The 19,373-nt window shown below is 38.7% G+C and overlaps 1 protein-coding gene across 5 annotated transcripts in view; it reads left to right on the top strand.

Moving 5' to 3' along the window:
* LOC103385912 (guanine nucleotide-binding protein G(i) subunit alpha-2) overlaps window positions 1–19,373 on the top strand; it is a 35,944-nt gene that overhangs the window by 8,563 nt on the left and 8,008 nt on the right. For all 5 annotated transcript variants that reach the window (XM_008319938.3, XM_008319935.3, XM_008319937.3 and 2 more), the window contains 2 exons: window positions 16,824–16,866; window positions 18,774–18,915. In XM_008319938.3, the coding sequence (XP_008318160.1) occupies window positions 16,824–16,866; window positions 18,774–18,915 (185 nt within the window). The remainder of the gene's footprint in view (window positions 1–16,823; window positions 16,867–18,773; window positions 18,916–19,373) is intronic.

The following is a 19,373-nucleotide window of genomic DNA, read 5'->3' as shown; positions in this document are numbered from 1 at the left end:
TCAGTTTTTCAAATGTAAAAAGGCCCACACGGAGAGACAGAGAGAGAGGAAACCGAGACCTTTAACTGCAAGTTTCTTGCAGCTTCTTGGCTTTTCACAGATGGTACATTTTTGGTTACAACTACAGTGCACATTGAATTGATGTCATTTCCTGTCTAAAGCTATACCCCTCCACACACACACACACAAACTCACTCACTCCTTAAACTGCCACTTCCTCTTTTCAGATGGCTGCATGTGCATTTTTGTCTTTTTGTTCAACCTCTGGAGGAAACTAGCACACCCTTCCGGTGCCAATAATGTCAAATTCTGATCCTCGGAGTACATGTTTGAAATCCACATTGAATCTAAAAAAAAAAAAAAACAATACAACCCAAACCTTTCTTATACACATATAGTAGTGTTGGTATTTTCCAAAGCAGTACTGTTTGACACTGCACTACTGTGATACCCTGCTGCTGTTAAATCGGTTTTTACTCCTTCTGAGTCCTCCTGGGTTTTTTTTCTTCTTCGTTTTTTTTCCACCATTGTTGTTTCACTAACGACCCTTCAAGCCGAGACAGCTTTCTTTGTGAAGAATCTTGTAGAGCCATAAATCGGGGTTCGTTCTCTGGTGTGTTGTTCTCTCTTCATCCCCCCCCAATAAAAAATGTAACTCGTAAAGCAGCAGGGCTTGATGTTAGAAACCATTCATACCAATCTTTATTACTGACAAAATCATCCCTTAGTGCAATCTGTGCTGTTTGAAACTGGTGTTTGTTGTTTTAGCTTCACAAAATGTGACAGGGAAATACATGCAGTTTTATTAGTGCTAAGAAATCCCTTGTATTTTTGTTGTAATATACGTATATTTATATATATAAGCATACAGTGATCATAAGATATAGTAGAGTTAATAAATATTACTTTTACTTTCCCAATTTTTTTTCCCCCCCATTGGATATTGACTACTTTTGCTTTTTGCACTTTCAACTGAAATTACTCTCATTGCAACTACTGTGCCAATGGCTGGAGGGTCTGTTGAACTTCCATTCCCTCCACTATTGATGTGAATATTTGGACCAAAGCTGAGGAAAAGTAATAAGTTGAGCATAAGATGGATTTTATCCGCACTATAAAGTATTATTTTTACTAGGGGTTTCTTGGGGTCAAAGTAATACCGTCTGCATATTAACAATCTGCCTTTGTGAAATAACTTTGAATCAAGGAAATAAAGACAATAATTTGCCAACATGAGAAGAGTGAGGAGGAGGAGGCCAGGTCAGATTAAAGTTCCAGTTAAAGGCATTTTATGATAACATACACCACAAACCAAAGGGTTTTTTTTGTTTAGATAAGTATCATGACCTGAAGCACATGTTCAAACAAATCACCACACGCCACCCAACTGTCCCCGTTTATGACGCTTTCCTTTTACTTTCAACCTTTGAACTCATGGACCCAGATCTGTGGCTGTAGAATGGGAAAGTGTCTGGAGGGAGCAGAAGGTTCTACCTCAGTGGAGGTGACTTCAGCCAGTTTTTATGTCATGATTGGTTATTTTTTCTTATTTTTTTTTAAAGTCACTTTTATGTCATAACGCATGATTGATTATTTTTTCTTTTTTTTTTTTAAGTCACTCATAACACATGATTGATTATTTTTTCTTTTTTTTTAAAGTCATTTTTATGTCATAACTTCAACATTTTCGCTTTTTCTCTGGAGTTAAGCTACGAAACAAATTATGGCTCTTTTCTCATCTTGGTATTTGTGCCCCGTACCACAGATATTATCAGCTGACAAATAGTAGCTCTGGGAACTCGGGAGCTCGGGAGCCAAGGGCTAAGTTAGATGTTATCAGTAGTTGAATCAGCAATGAAATACAACAATTTTAAACTTTTTTTCCCACCCAAGTATTTCTACATCGCTTTATTTGCTTATTATTTAAATGCTTTGTAGCCCCGTCTGGTAAAAAAAAAAAAAATTTTGCAATGATCTTTATTAGATTTCTGCAGTCACATAATCACCATATCAGTGTGTGCATTTCTGCAGGGGGAAGTCCCATTCCCCTCTGAAGTTGAAGGTAGCTGAAGTTAGCTTCCAAAAAAGGCCAGGGAATTCCAGCTGAATTCCATCTGAAGGCTAAAGCGAGGTTGTAAACAGGTTATCCTTTTTTTTTTTTTTTAACCTCTGTTTCTTGTCTCTTTGATGGAGAATTGTGAAAAAGAAAACTAGTATTAAAGACTGATGATGGAGAGAGAGAGAGGGCACAGGCAAGTAGGACGAAAAAGTGGTTATGGAAGCACGGCCTGTGGATGTAAGCTGCGACTTGGAGCGACTTGGAGCGGCCCAAAGTGCAGCTGAGCCTCTGGCAGGGACACTGCACTGAGGGCTTTATTGTGATTTGTAATTATGTGGTTTTTTTTCTGTGGGGCCTCAGTTTGGTGCGCTCCCACACTGAGGCTCTTTTTAGCTGGGGAATACTGAGTAGCAGAACAGAGGGAGGGTGGGGCCTGGGTCACTGTTAACTATTTTTGTTCAACCAAGAATGAACAGACACGGCTGGAGATTCACTAAAAAGCGTTGAAGTGCAGCCATTCAGAAACATATTTCCATTGAACAACACACAGTTTGTGTAGACCTCAAACTTTATTTTTTTCATTATTAAAAAATATTAATATTTTCTACCAAATAAATTATGTTTCTTCTCAATATTTTTATACTATTTCAGTGATATTTCATTTTTCTAAAAAATATTAATATGTATTTTTTACACATTAAGAAATAGATTATATAGTTTTTATCAGTATATGTAACCGTGCCCTGCAACAATGAACCTATGGCTTTTAATTAAGGCGTACACATATTTTCCTCACCTAAAACTCCCCCTTCACCCTCACCCACTCAAAACAACCCCTCCTTCCCTCGATCTCTTGGTCACTCGGGGTGAGCACATACAACAACATTTGCCATCTGTCGCAGCCGAACTAGAACACAGAAGCACCTAAGGAATGGCATTCTTGTCTGTTTGATTCAAACACTTTAATCAGGGTTTGAAAAAAAAAGGTTCGCTGCTTTCATAATCTAACTTGATCAGTGTGAGATGATGGCGGTAGAGAGATAGTTGATAATGAGTGTTGAGTGTTGGAAGAAAAAAAACTACTAACTGGTGCAAACTGTACTTTGTTGTTAGTCATTCACTGTGTATATGTAAACATTCCCACCCAGGAAAACCTCAAACCCTTACAAAAGAAAGAAAAACAAAAAACAAAAAAATCGTTTGCAAATGCAAATGTTTTGTTTTGGGGGATTCTATCTTTTGTTATTTTTTTAATGAAATACATTTTTACGTTGCTTCTGAAGGCCTTACTGACATCCATCTTGTCTCTCCCTTAAAGAGTTGGTTCTGAGCTAAAATATGGCAATTAATCACAGTGTCTTGTACTTTAATGGGGCTGTAATGCTCTTACACAACACGTCTATGTTCTGTTGATAGTTACTGTATAATTTGGAGTTAATTTGTCAAATTAATCGTAGCTTTCGGAGCAGAACGAGTCGGCGACTGTAGCTAATACATTGACTTCAGTCGGTGGCTGGTTGTTGCATATTGAGTTCCCGTTTTCCTGCCTTTCCTTGTTTTGCCTACATTAAACACTACACACATCAAGGCCCACTGCTCTTGTTACATCTTGACACAGAGAAATATCTTCCAGAGGAGCCCGTCATGATTAATTCTCCGTGCTGTAGTTACACGAAGCTGTGGTTCTGCAGATCCCCCGTTCTGCAGGGGTGAAAAATGGCCAGGCTGTTACTTTTGAGCTTGATTAAAGACTGTGGGGGGAAATGAGGCATCAAGACAATGGAGGATTCTGTGTTGCATCAGCCGGGGGGGGGAAGGCCTTCCCTCTTTCTACGGGGGGGGGAAAGGCCTTCCCTCTTTCTACAGAGAGTCTAAAAAAGAGCTTTTCCATCTTCACAGGAGAACTGTTTTGTTAACATCGCTGCTTCTCGATTACATGCCAGCTCAGCCTCAAAACATGCTCCCGGCTGATATTTTCCATCCTTTGCGTCTCATTGCTTCTCTCTTTGGCGCGGTGCGATGTTTTAGGTTAGGAGCAAAGACAAAGGCATTTGAGTTCGTAGTCTGGGAAACGCAGGGCAAACCAGTGGTTCTGTGCCGTGCTCTTTTCTGTAACTTTGCTTTTAGGTTAAGACGAAGTGTGCGGTTTAGCAGTAATTGTTGGGGCTTGTTTCTCACTTTGAGTTTGATAGTGAAACTGCATTTTCTTTGTAGAAGAAGAAAGTAGAAGTAAGTAGAAGAAACTACCCTGAATCATGTCAGACACTCTGTTCATACAGGCAGGAGAACAGGAAGGGCAGGGACCGCTCGGTTTGTTTCCTGTTAGGCAGGAAGTAAGACGGTTCGGCCCACTGAAGCACTATGAGCTGTTGTCCTGAAATGCCGCTGCCAAAAACAACCACCATGTTCCCTCTGATTCATATGTGGTTGTGATTAGACTTCATTTTTGGCTGACGCACAGGTTAGCAGAAGGATCAGTGACTCCGGTTCACCAGAATTTCAGGGTTGTTGTGCTTTAAACACCAGGTATCATGGTTAAAAAAAAAATGTTTGCTCTCATTTTTAAAATATTGGAGGGTTAAAATCCTAAACTAAAAATGTAAACACACAAAATGACACAGCTGGGTAATCAACACTGTTCTGTTTGAGATCTGAGAGACATATTTTAAAATTTTATAGCTATTAAAAATCAGATGTAATTTAACACTTCTTTTGACTTTTGATCTGTAAAGCTGTTCATCTTTTTCGTCCCCTCTTCATGTGACAAACTTCTGCATTTTACTGTGACTTCCTGTCGCCCGTGTCAGAGTGGGTAGAGAACCTTCTGCCTTTGTGAAGATTTTTGATCTATTTCCATTTCATGTCAACTTCCCTGTAGGTGTTAAGAAATACTTTGGCCCATCATAAGCTAGACATGCCAATGTACTATACAATATATTAAGCTAGACACGCCAATGTACTATACAATATATACAACATACATAAGCTAGACACGCCAATGTACTATACATTGTATCTGTAATATACAGATAATATTCTTATAATATCTCTCAAAAACGTGGTCACCATAGCTTGACCCTCACCCTTCATCTCTGCATATTTTGTTGAGTCACTATGGCTTGAAACACTTTGTTGGCTACTTTGTGAGCACAGTAGAGAAAAAAAAAACCCCACTAACATTTGGGTTTAGAACCCTGGCTCTTCTCCAAATGTGCAAAAGGTTGAAACTTCCCAAACAAAGTTACTGGAGTGTCCGACTCTATCTCGTCACTCATTTGGAAGCAAGTGCACAGTTTCTGTTCCTGATGTTCACGTGACAGCAACTGACCACTAAAAAGGGGGAAATTCAGTCGTCAACTGGTTCAATAAATTATGAAAAAACAACATAAAAATGTATCATGTTAAAACCAAGCCTTTCATCTGTTTTGTTCAGTGAGGAATTATTTCAATTTTTCTGCAGTGGTTTTTAAACGGTTTGGAGCATTTTCTGGGCAGCAGAGGCCAAATGCTTATCGCATTTAAGTAAAAAACGTGGGTCAAAATAAGAGCGAGAGTTTTAGAGCTGCGTGTATTTTTTTTTAAGAGATCTTATCTTTAGCTTTGTTTCAAGACATGTCTGTGATACAGCTTGGATTTATGATCGATTTGCCATGTGTTTGTTCTTATTTTGTTCTTATTGTTTTTTTTTCTTTCTTTCTCTCATTAGTCTGTCCATATTTGACTCCCTGTTTAAATGACACGTTAGCGTCAGTGAACCGAGATAGCCCGTGCTAAGGTCTGGACAGGTTAGGATTTCAGCTCCCTTGTTTCTATGGAGATTATCACTGAAGCAACGTGTGTTTTGAAAGCAAACAGATCTGTTTTGGCACTATAACTAACAAGAGGATGTACCACTATCTGATTTTAATCTGGGTGACATATGCATCTCTGCCAGTGTACTGTGAATTTTTATTTACCCTGAAATTGTCAAGAGATTAATCTGTAAAAAAAAAAAAAAGAATTGAAAAAGTGTTATTGGTCTCTTTAAACATACTTGGAAACATTTAGTCTTACACTTATCGGCACTTCTGTAGTGACTTAGTCCTGTCAACGTCAGCAGTTAAGTCAACAATTTAACTAATAATGTGGTCAATATGATGAAGTGGCAACTTCTTTGTGGCAATTTATTTTTTTTACAAAACTAGTGCCTGTGTCAGTAATTTGTGTAACATGGCTCTTTTAATTTGTGCAGCATGCTGCCTGGCAGATGCTGCGATGTGATGATCTTTGAACATTACACCCTGAGGTTTCTGTGCTTGGCAAAATGTTCCCAAAAATTATGTAAGCAGAATAAAACGAGGATTAAGGGGGAAAACACAGAGCCCGTGGTTGTAAGACTTTCTTAATTGCAACGGTTTTAGGCTTCAATAATCGTCTTTGCTAAATAACTGAAGAAGGAGAGTTAGGGAGTGAGGAATTCAGTCCTGTTTTGACCACAAACTCCTCGGTGTTTCTGTTTATATCATCTCATCTGGTACGTTGAAAATGACCCGCAGCCTTCGCTAAGCCAGATTTTAATTGGAATCTGTCACTGTGTCAGACGGACAGACGGACTGATGGAGTGACAGGGTGACAGACATATCAGGCTTCTCTAACTGTGTTCCCTACCTTCCCTTCTTTCTGAGTCCAGATCCATCTCTCTCTCTCTCTCTCTCTCTCTCTGTGGTCAGCTGCAGAGGGAAGGAGCCTGAAAGGAAGTTGATTAAACAAAAAAGAAACCAAGCCAAACAAAGCTGCGACGAGGCTTTGGTAGACATTCGTTCGTTCAGCAGCAGCAACGTGCACACACAAAGGGCTCACTGTGTGAGAGGTAGTGCTCGGTATTCTTGTGGAGTCTTGACTGAGTCGCACACACACACACACACGTTTATTTCATGGTCCCTTGAAGATCTTGTTGATGTAGTATACAGTATTTACTACATTTTCTTAGCCTGGATTAAACGTCCACAGACAAATGTGTGCTCTTGATTAATAGCCCTAAAAATCTCAACGTTGACCTGAGTATCCGGAATTCTCTCTTTCCGATTATCTCCAGATCATGTCGACCCCACACAGTCTGCAGGCTAGCAACCGTTGCTCACCTCACTTCGTTCTTGAATTCTTATCACATCTGCAGGCCTTTGAGTTGCAATACTGCGACCTTCCCTTTTAACAGAGGACATGGGTCATTTCTTAAAAATGTTCTTATGTACTTGATCCTTGTGACAGCCCCTTGTAAATGTTGTTAAAAAAAGTCTACATTTAGGCTTTTGGTTTAGACGTTTGGCAGTTGTTTATTTTATTTTTTTTATAGCATTTCTCAGGATGTCAAAGGTTAAGATAAGTATTTTACCACAAAACCTTAGTTTACACAAAAAACCCAAGTATTTCATTTGAAACATCTGGATTGCTCTAAGCCATTGGTTCTCAAACTGTGGTACACGCACCACCAGTGGTACGTGGGGGAGATTCATACGGTCACCTTTATATTTTTTAATTCTAATAAGGAAGCCCTCTATATTCTAATATAAAGGGTAGTATAAAATAGTATAGTATAAAAAGTTTGAGAACCACTGTTCAACTACTAAGCATTATTAATATCTAGATTTGACAGAAAACAGGCAAATTGTGCATAACATATTGTATCCTAGTGTTGGATTTTGGTATTGCAACATACTCACTGCATAGAGATTAAACCTGGTTGTTAACGTAATAAAAAAAATAAAAAATAAAATAATCCGTAGCCAAAGTTTACTTTGCATTACTGCCTTGACCCTTCGTGACCTGCTTTATGATGAATTACAAACAGTTCTCCCGTGTAGTGTTTTGCACTGGTGGGTAATTAAAGACCTTCACAACGTCATTTACATGATTAATCTGCCCCGTATGCTGACAACGAATAGCTTGTTGGTCTGATACATCAGGCTGTGTGTGTAGACACATTAAACTTACATAATAATGACTCTCTATGTGTACCATGTGCATTTAGTATTACATAAATAATAATAATAATGGCACCTGTGGTTCCCTTTTCTGTTCAGCCGCTATTGATTTATATTTACTTCTAAACATCACAGTTGTCGTGTTATTCACACACACACGATCTTTCAAATGTACCACACAACTAATTTTACTTACAAATGCCAGGGAAGGCGACCTCATTGTTGGGCCCTTTTCTCCATTTTTAACCTGCGCACGCTACACAACACTGATGCAAATGGAACACCTCTGCTTTTATTTTTGTTAGAGCGACGAAAGCCCTGAATGTGTTTGTACAGTTTGTATTTAGAACCTCTTGCACTTCTGCTTTTTTTCTTTCTTTTTTTTTATCTAATCCAAATGTGAAAGGAATCAGTTTTATGCATGATGAAAAAAAAACAACTTTGAGGTGAGGTTTGACATTTAATACAGAGATAATCACAGCCAATGTAAAGAGGACTACAGTGCAACTGTCTATTACAAAAAAAAACATGTGTAATTGATTGCAACAGCAGATAATCTGCAGAGTTGCAAATGTTTCAGCCTTTGTTCTCCTTCCTCTCAGACAGATGTGTAATTGTATGACTTCCTCCACGTGCATAAATAGGAAGCCCTGCTCTTGTATATTTTGTATATTTTGTTTCTGATTTCGAATAAAGTCTGGTCCTCTGAAGGAAATGTAGGGTTAAAATGTCTATGAAGATTCTCAGTCATCCCGGTCATGGTCAAGCAACTGGACGTGAATTTTCTAAAAGAAAATTTTAGAAAAGAATTTTTCTAAAAATTCTTTTAGAAAATTCACGTCCAGTTGCCTAACAGAACTTTTTAAACTAGGGTTAAAATGTAAGTTATCGAATCTTTGGTTTACGTAGATGTCTGTTTATTGTTGTTTACTTTATTCCTTCCGTATTATCGTTGCGGTCAAAATCCCAGACTGTATTGCTGGTCAAAAAAGAAATATTGCCAACAGAAGAAATTGGTCTTCACTTGTTATCGTTGCGTTTCTTTTACAACCCCACATACTTGGGAATTGTGAATTTTCTGACATCAGCATATGGAGTCTGGTTAGATTTCCTTTTTTCTAAATGTATAATAACTAGCTTAAAATATTTGGTATTGCATATTTTTCTATATATATATTGTATTTCTCCTGTATCGGATGTATTTAAATCTCTTTGCTAACTCCAAACTGGCAACTCAATTTATGCTTGCCCTCGTGGTGTTTGAAGTCAAAACTCATTCTCCAACCCAGTGAAAGGTGTCAGCGAAGCAGGTCTTGGCTTGAATGCTCATAGGAAAAGTGTGTGTTGGTTGAGAAACCTCCGATTCAACCCCTCCTCTCACTTCCTGTGCCCTTATACACCTATCAAGTTGAGGTCGCCGCAGTGACATAGAGGAGGCATAAACTTCCTGTGTGTTTTTTACAGTTATTTGTGATCCACGAATCGTATTATTTGCATCCTTTTTTCGTAGCATATTATAGCTAAAGAAATGATTAAATTAGTTTAAGGGGACATTTCAGTTGTTAATGAAATGAATCGTCCTGTGGTGGGTTTTTTTGCGGTCATGCCTGTAGCATATGATACAGTGTGTAATGAGTTTTTTTGGATGTAATCATGAAAAGCACAAATATTTATAATTGCTTCAGTAATGTCGCTTTGAGGTTGATGTTGAAAGAGTCAAAGACTTCCCTTTGGGTAAATGCATGGATTCAAAGTCAGCGCATCATTTGAATTTGATTCTGAAATGCTGAGTGATGCCGTTCTGCTCCGCTCCGCAGCATCAGTAGCACTGGTCTAGTCACACCTTTAATGTCTGCAGGGCTTCAAGGCCAGGGCGGTGTCTGATTTCTCTCAGCGTTATGAGAAGGCCAGTCTTCACAGGCGACTCCGGCCGCCTCGTCTGCTTTATGATCGATGGCCTTTCGTTTGAAGTAATTATCCCAGTCCAGACTGCGAGGCTGCTGACTTTTTGGACTCGATCTGCCCACAAAAGTGTGTGGGCCTATAAATATAATAGCTAATTTAAATGTAATTACAGTTCAAGAAAATGCCAAATGTCAACAGAAAATCACCGTGTTACCTTGAAGGTTATTATTTTAAAGATTATTTATTTAAAGGTTATTTATTTTAAAGAAAATTGTTTGTCTGAGCGGATGGTCAGAACACAGAAACATCTGAAAAAAATTTGGCTTTTATGAAAACAAATGGAATATTGACCAGAAACTAATGTCACATTATTGGGTGAGAAGGTGACGAACTAAAACTGTACAGCATTTAGGATTTTGGCTGTTGTAGAAAATGGGACATGTTTCTGTTTTCACATTTTTACCAGCATTCCCTATAATCCTATTGGACGTCATCATTAGTACCAGCATTCCCTATAATCCTATTGGATGTCATTGTTATGAGACGACCTAGTAAGGAATCTTAACTCCTGTCCTTTTGACTCTTAAAGCTAATTAGAGACGCCGATGTCACCATTCCAGATCCCCCGATAGTGTTGTCTTTTTTTACGATATTGTTATCGTAAAATATTTTTTACCTACGGTGTCATGACCTAAGCTGAATGTTTATACCGTCCTTCTTCCCCTTCTAATATTTTATTTTTCATGCTCTAGTTATCTATAATTCATTCATACACTTCCTTGGTCACTGTGTATCTATACTGTGTGTAAGATTGTGTGTCTGAGTACAAAGGTTGGTGCAGGAGATGGGGAGTTAATGGATGGATGGATGTATAATGCAGCAGCTGTGCATTTTAGTCGTCCACTGCACATGGTGCACTTGATGTCTTTCATGTGCCAGTTGACAGTCGACTACTGAGAAAAAGAAAAAAAAACCTATGTCTATCTCTGAGGGAGATGTACAAATATAGGACCATCCAGGTTCTGTAGGTCGACCAATGAAACGGCCTCTAAAAAAACCCAAAAACTTATGGTATCAAGTCAACGTGTTTGTATTTAGCAGATAAACCCCTCTGTGCCTTTAATACGTCCAGAGACGTGTGTGTGTGTGTGTGGCGTGTGTTCTGTTTATCACATCACACTGAACATCTGTCAGATTTTAATCAACATCTGACCCCGGTCTGTGTTTGACGCTGTACCATAGATGACGGTCATAACAGTCGCATTTTGTCGCATGTGTGTTGTGCGTGCGTTGGAATCGTCTTTTTTTTTCGTTGCCCTCGATGCTTGAGCAGCTCTTCGTCTGAAATGAGGGTGGACGCAATATGTTGGGGGGGGGGGGGTCACGTAATACCCTGACCCTTAACAGATTGCGTGCAAGATGTGAACACGGATTGAACTACGGACATGGAAGTAGGTGTCAAGGTCAGTCTCAGGGTGTTCAGTCGGAGAGATGACTGCGCTGTCACGGCTCGGCTTCAAACTGTCCTGAAGACCGGATTTATTGTCAGTCTAGTTTTGCCCCTGCAGCGAACGAATGACATTGTTGTCTTATGGAATTATTTTATTTTTTTATAAAGCCAAATTACTTGTAAAAGCTTATTTCAAATGCTAAGTTTCAGCTTTTTGCTGATGTTGACAGGAGAACATGTTAGCTGTAATTGTTCACCATATGTGCTTGCACTGCAGTCTAACGGGTCAGAGGAGGCCGACTCCAGATGGTCCAGTGTGCAGCTGCAGATGTTGCCAGGTCATTACAAAACTCAGAAGATACAAAAAGATTTGCAGATTTTTCTTTTTTTTTTTTTCGCACTCCCTCTTACTAGCGTAGAAAAAGCAAAATCAATTAGGAATTCACTCCATCTGGTGGATTGTGATTACTGCTCCTGGCGCTGTCGTGTGCCTGATAGCTCGTGGTTCACTCCAAGAATGCAAAGCTGAATAATCAAGGCAAGGAGAAGCTTGGACCCAAGCCATGTCAGAAAAAGAGTACAGGATACACCTTTTTCTATTTTTGTCTGTGCTTGCGTTATCAGCACATTTAAGAAACGTGAGTCATTTGCAATAAATCCGCGCTGACCCAAATTGTTTGCCAGACGAAACTGGAACAAATCCGACTTCTCTCATTTCATTTCCTTGTGATTAAGTTTTGTTTCTTCCAAGGGTTGTCATTAAAGGCCAGGTACTGAACACTGGCATGGAATACCAACGGCCAAGTACAACTTAATGATCCGTCAGGTTGAATTGGCCTTTTTTTTTTTTTTTTTTTTTTTCTGCCTCCGTGACAGTTTTAGGTCTCTCGTAAAAGATCCCTTTCGCTTGTCATTGAATATATTTCTTTTTTGTACTGTTGGAAATGTGATGCTTAAATAAGCGTCGTCGCCTCAGGTGGTGATTTCTTGGTGTTGAAGAATGTAGGGTAAATCTAGACATTTGTATGTTTTAATTTGACTTTTTCTGACTAAAATTACTACCATAAAGTGATGTATTTTCCTGCACAGTAAAACATGCTGCTGCTTGACGTCTCTGTCCAAGATTCTCAGACAGTAACGGATATATACATTTTTACATTTTGTCCACCACATTATGGTTAGAAGTAACTCGTCACCTCATCTCTCTTGCACCGACAGCAGTTGCGACTCCTGTGTTTAGACTTGCTCCTTGCCAGAGGCATGGTAACCATCTGTTGGAGGAGACTGAATCTCTCTATCTATGTCCTGTCAGACTGATATGTCTGGAGGAACCAGGGTGAGAACTTGACATTGGTTTTTGCCCATGTGAATTTTTTTTTCTTTTTGACATTTCTGGAGACAACAGTAACTGTTACATTGCGTAACGTGTCTGTTTCTACTGTATCAGTGTAGGTACAGTTAAGGTTTTGTAAGCACAACATACCAGAGCGAACAGAGTTTCTGCAAATACCTGACCGTCTGAAGGTGGACTACAGACTTTAGGGGACATTTAGTTTCCTGCTCGAGAATTTTGAGGAGGGAATTTGCATTTTTACTGTACTGAAATCTTTTTTTTTAACCCCGGTTTTCAAGCGTACTCTGTGTTTCTCTATTATCCTACAAACATCCTTGTTTTGGTGCAAGCTGCCGCACTTCCTCCTTGACTGGAGTTTGAGAATAGGAAGTGGCACATGTGTCTCTCTAAGGGCCTCTGGTCTCCAGTCTGGATTGGCACATTTCTCAACACATTACTGAGAGCAGGCGGCAGCAGGCCGTTCACTGTTGGTGTGTGGGCGTTGGAGAGGGAGGGAGTTGGAGATGTGATGGAAGTTGAAATTAATTTGATAATAAAGAGTGAAGTCGTGATGAGATGAAAATGTGACGACGGCCGTTCTCATCCACGAGAGAGAGAGAGAGAAGTGTGTCCACTGTAGTCACTGCTTCTTCGTCTGTTCAGCGGCCATCGTTTTTTTTTTTTCATCGTTTTCATGGTCACTTTCCTTCTTCTAACTTTGCCTCCGTCCACCCCGTATCTGTAATTCTCATTTCTTTCACTTAAATCTTTTCATCTTCATTGTAAGGTGTCCTTGGGTGACAGAAAATATTATTATACCGTAATTAAAAGATTTTGCCTCATCTCTCTCCCCCTCATGGCCAGACACAGACATTCAGTTTTCTCCTGCTCGGTCATTTGAAGATGACTCCCGGTCCTGAATGCAGACTATCAGACTAACTGAAAGTGGGCGGAGCCATCCGACTTACTTGTGCTACAGCACCTATTAGAACCGTTAGGACCTAAACATCAACAGCGGCCCTGTGTTCTCTGCCGGCAAAGTGCCTACACTACAGCCTTTGTGTCCTGCTCACACTTGCTACGAACAAACGCACATTTATTCCCACGGAGAGTAAAAGCCTTCATGCGATTGAAGACGGGCCCCTGAAAGATACCGAGATACCGACGACTATATCAGGACAAGGGATAACGTTTGCTTTTTTAGACTATTGATAGGCTTTTTGAGTGATGTTTTCCTGCGTTTATACGCTAACTGTAATAAACTATATTTTCTAGACAGTCGTGTCAGTAATATTTTATGGCATTGACGCGTACGCTGCTAAGACAGAGTCCTGGTCGAATGATATTTTTCTCTGGTAAAGCCATGTTAACTGAACCGCCCGTGTGCGTCTGTTATGTCTGATCAGCCAATTGGTTAAATAATTCACACGACGCAGAAATGACATCTCAGCGCCTCATTGGTCCAACCAAGCCCTTTGTTAACTTATAGACAGCAGAGCTTTATTTTAAATTAATCAATGATTATGATGTTGTTCAGACTGAGGTCATTCAACCAGAGAACGTGTTTTTACAAAACCAGTCCTGAAGAATTTGGCTTCTTGTAACCTGTGCTGTGAGGTTCCCTCTAATGCACATGGAGTTTCCACAGGATGTTTGGAAATGCTGTGGTTTTTGAGGACACGGACTGATAAAACGGTCTTTTATCCATCGTCTGCTTCGTCACTGGGCAACCCAGCTTTGTTACCTGAAGCATTCTGACACTTCAGTCACAACTACGATTCCGTTTCTATTCCAAATTTACACTCCTATGAATAACATGTCTTTGTTTGTTAGAAGTTCAGATCTTTTTTTTTCTTTTTTACCAACATTCAGTGGTTACATACTTGTGTTTAAATAGACATGTCTCTCTCTCTCTTTTTCTCTCTTTTTCTGCCTTCTGTCATTTCCTTCTCCTAATTTCCCAACATGACTCACAGACAAACCAAAACTGAGGTACACAATGCGGAGTTGCTAGGCAGTGGTCGCCGCATATTTGCTCCAATCCTCAAGTGTTGTCTGTACACATGAGCCAAACCTGCTCTTTTTTTTTAGATTGTTTGATTTTTTTTTTTTTTTTAATTAGTTAATGTTTTCATGTCACATTTGGGCCTAATGATACGGAGCTGAACCCATTACCACTGCTGGGTTTGATGATGAGTGGTTGACTAATGGTAGGTGAGTGTAAGCTTATTGTTGGGATTTGTTATAATTGTTCAGTCAGCAGCAGAGTATTTTCAGATACCGAGTCTTGATCAGGTACTTGCCTATCTGGAGTACTTGTCAAACATGGATTTTGGAAAAGAAAAATCCAAAAGTATTGATCACTACTTTCACTCAAATTCTGAAGCATTTTTCTTTACTTTCTTTCTAAATCTAAATGTACTCGTTAGCATTTCTAGTACCGTAGTTTCCTTGATAAAATGTCAGTTCGTGTTGGAGGAATTGTTATTAAAGTACACCTTTAGTGCCAGATGGTATCTCAATACCAGGTGCACTGCAGTAGCAAACCTTCTATGCAAACATGCAATGTGTTGTTTGTGCGATGTACACAATATCCTCTAACATGGTCCTCCTACGGCGTTATAGTTTTGGAAATTTTATGCAAATCTTCCCTTAAATGTTACTGAAATATCACTTATCGGCTCAGTTATCAGCTGGACTTCACACATCACTCGATACTAACCTAAGAATGACCGGTCACCCAGGTGCGTATGTGGGCTGCCGTCTATTTGTTTATCAAATCAGCGGTAGCACCGACATACACACCAAGCTCGGCCACTTACCTGTAACTGTGGAGAACTTTGTTTGTGGGGCAAACTTCAAAGGCCATGTTTACTGCAATTCAAACTCTGTCTCTCTCACTCTCTCTCTCTCTCTCTCTTTGTTTGTGTGCGTGTTTGTCAGCGCGAAAATTAATCAAGTTTCAAGTGACAAAAAAAATGACAAGGCAGCAATTGTTTAGATCAGAGAGATTCTATTTTTGTTTTGTAATATTGTACTTTATTATTAGATATTTAAAACCTGTCTGGATTTTTTTTTTTTTTTTTACATATACAATATAGGACCCGGGGGATGCAAAGCAGCCTACTTACTGTATTTTTATAACACTTTCCCTTCTACTTACTTGCCTGTATCCTACAGACTACACTGCAGATGGTTGATCGTATCATCGCAGTTAAATATGTCTGTAATGTGTAGAAACTGTAAGTAAAACTAGACAACGATAACACAATCTCTGAAGGTTTTTTATTGGAAAATCGCTTCTTGCTTCGCGTTGTTGACTTTGTAGCATCTTTCAAAAGCCGTCTGTTTCACACGTTCTTCAATTTTTAAAGCACGCTGTCCATTCAGCTCATGTCGCGACTCAGAGCTTCAGTTATAGGATGAGCCGAGGATGACAGCTGTCTTTGGAAACTATCTTTTGCTCCTTCCTCCCCCTCTTCTCCCCCCGTCTCCCCGTCCCCTGGGGGGGCTTCAATGTTCATGTGTTTGCCGCACGCTGCGTATTGGTGTATTTCGAGGGTCATCCTAGAAATACGCCGCCGTGGGCAAGTTCAAATGAAGAGTGCACTGATGGACATTTATTTTATGTGCGTGTAGTGACAGATTCCTTGTGAGAGATGAGCTCCTCGTCGCTGCCTCGGCCTGTTAAAAAAAAAAAAAACACATCACACCAGACGTGAAAAAAGCCCTGGTTCTGTCAGTGCAGCATGTACTGTGTTATGTTGCAGGTCTTTCATCCTCTGACCATTTTACACTGGGTTTCTAGGTGATGATAATAAATAAATAAATAAATAAATAAAGCACTAAGCACAAGCCTAAATGATATATATTTAGTGCCGCAAGTTTCATATTTTGATTTAGATTTTTTTTTTTTCCCCCGCTAGTGTGACACATGTTTCTTTTTCACTAAGACATCACTTCATCTCTTGTTTAGTCCAGACTACAGACGACCCAGAGTCTTGTGGTGAGAAAGACGGCGGTCCAGATGTTTGGCAGCCACGCCGGCTGCCTGTTTACATTTCTGCTCTGGCAGCAGCATATTTTTAACCTCTGCTGTTTTTGTTCTCCCTGCAGGTGCTGGAGAATCAGGGAAGAGCACCATTGTGAAGCAGATGAAGTGAGTTGACTACTAATTGTTTGACCCTTCCTCCCGACATGTCTGAAACAATGAGCGTATATTTAAAACAGCAGCAATACATGCATGAGGTGTAGTCATAAACACGTTGTTTTTGGAGATTTACCTTAAAAAACTGCATTGGCATCGTAATAATAAATGAACTGTTTAGAAGTGTTTAATTGGGTGATAAATAAAACGCAGGCGTCAACCTCTGCAGATATATCTCTACTAGGTTTAAAGTATTAAAGAGGAGCAATAATTCTTCATCTTAGGTCACCTTAAAAGATATTATGGGACTTACAGGAAAAATAAACTTTAAGAAATAATATTTAACCATCATATTTGCAGCCCAGCCCTAATTAAAAAGAAAATTCCTGTGATGCATAACTAGCATAAAAAAATAACAACAAACTAAAATGTAAAAGTTTTAAGTATTTTCAAGTATTTGTTGCATGGTACTGCTTTCATTTTTAATGCAACAAACTAGTGTTAAGTCCCAAGGACGCACCTCAGGTTAAACACAAAGAATGAACACACTGACAATAATAGACTCTTGCGAAACACTTTTTTTTTTTTTTTTTTTTTTCTTTTGCTACTTTACTGATAAATACACTCGGCCGAGACGGATCACGACGCTGTTGCTATGAATGTGTCAATTATAGAAGGAAACACAAAGACAGGTTCTCACTCTGATGTTTCCAGATTTCCAACCAGGAACTCAAAGACGGAGCATCATGAGGAGTTGTTCCCTTTTTTTTTTTAGATTCCTCTTTTCTAAGATGATCAAATAAAAACTTTTCAGAGATTTTTCCGTTCTTTGTTTGTGTTTGAAGGTATAAATTATTCATCGTAAATTGAGAAAAGTCTCCGTTTTTTTTTTTTAAGTTCTTCTTGTTGATTCTAGACCAATTTTACTTGGAAACAAAAAAGCAGAATGTACTATTATTCTTTTTTTTAATGAAAGAAATAAATCAATTTTTAATTTAAGAAAATCTATGTGTCAGTTTAGCTAACATTTTTTTATTTTATAAATGTATTTTTTGGAGTCTTTATATTTTCTACTGGCTGGCAACATTAAATTTTTTTTTATTTTATAAATGTATTTTTTGGCGTATAATTATATTTTCTACTGGCTGGCAACATTGAAATAAATTAATTTAAAATAAAATTTTAATTTACTGTTTTAATTAATTCATACGTGTGGGCACACTTTTTTTGTTTTGTTTGTTTTTCAGCCGTGTTTTTGCAGTGCTTCGCCGTGCAGCCCCCTTTTTGAATTTTAATGAGTTTCCATTCAGCACATGACACAAACCAATAACCATCTTGTCCATGACAGATTAGTTCAGGTCGTGCAGTTTGGTTTTCAGCCCAGAAACCTCACTCTCGGCCCAGTGGGCTGTCAAACACACGACACTTTCTCATTGTTTCACTCTCAACGGTGTTTGAAAGTTGGTAAATATTTGCTTTAGTGGACACAAAATGCCAGAATGTTCCCAGTAACAGTTGGATTTGTAAACAGAAAAAAAAAATCACTTGTTAAAATGGCAAACTTTAAAGTCCTGTAAGTGCAGTATTACCATCAACAATTTAAATTTTTGTTACATTTTCTAAAAAGTAAACATTCAAAACTTTAATTTAAATTAAATGAAAAAATGTTCAAACCTTTTTTTTTGTTACACATGAATCATTGATTCCTACATTTTAATAAAAACTACTAACTAAATAAAAAAAGCCAAGTTAACCAGTGGTTCAAATCACTATTTTATTTCCTTTAATGTGGATAGAGTTAATTTTTGGGGTTTTATTATTCTAATATCTTTTTGTGAAAATTATTATCACCTTCAGACGTGTGCAGTGGTGGAGATTTTAACACCTTTTCCTCCACTCTGTGTTTTTTTTTTTTCCAGGATTATTCATGAGGATGGATACTCAGAAGATGAGTGTAAGCAGTACAGAGCCGTGGTCTACAGCAACACAATCCAGTCCATCATGGCCATCATCAAAGCTATGGCCAACCTCAAGATTGAATATGAAGAATCCACCAGAGCGGTACGACTGTCTGTACAGATACAGATATATTCACACATTAGCTGCTGTTGAAAAATATATCTGGTAATAAATGTGATTCCAACTCACTCACATTATTCCTCTGAGCCACTGCTGATCAGTCCAGAAACTTTTCAAGAACTTTTTCCTCCTGCAGTGATGGTTAACTTCCGTTACACCAGATATATTATCTGAAGGATATTGAGCTGCAGCAGCTATAAATTACATGGAAAGTAAAAAAAAAAAGAAGAAAAAAAGTGTTTTTCTTTCCACTCCGAGCCCGTACAGTTCCCTGGTTTCTCTTATCTGCAGTGTATTAATAGACACTGGTTAAATCCCACTAGTTACTGCTGACTCTGAATGAATACCACTAAAGTTACAGACGTCAGTTACAGTAAACTGATAATAGATCATTAATTATGTCATTAAAATTACTGTATGTACCCTGATTAACTCTACAG

This window comes from Cynoglossus semilaevis, chromosome 11, assembly GCF_000523025.1.
Source record: "Cynoglossus semilaevis isolate Cse_v1.0 chromosome 11, Cse_v1.0, whole genome shotgun sequence".
Taxonomy (NCBI): Eukaryota; Metazoa; Chordata; class Actinopteri; order Pleuronectiformes; family Cynoglossidae; genus Cynoglossus; species Cynoglossus semilaevis.
This window is presented reverse-complemented; position numbering and strand designations above follow the sequence as displayed.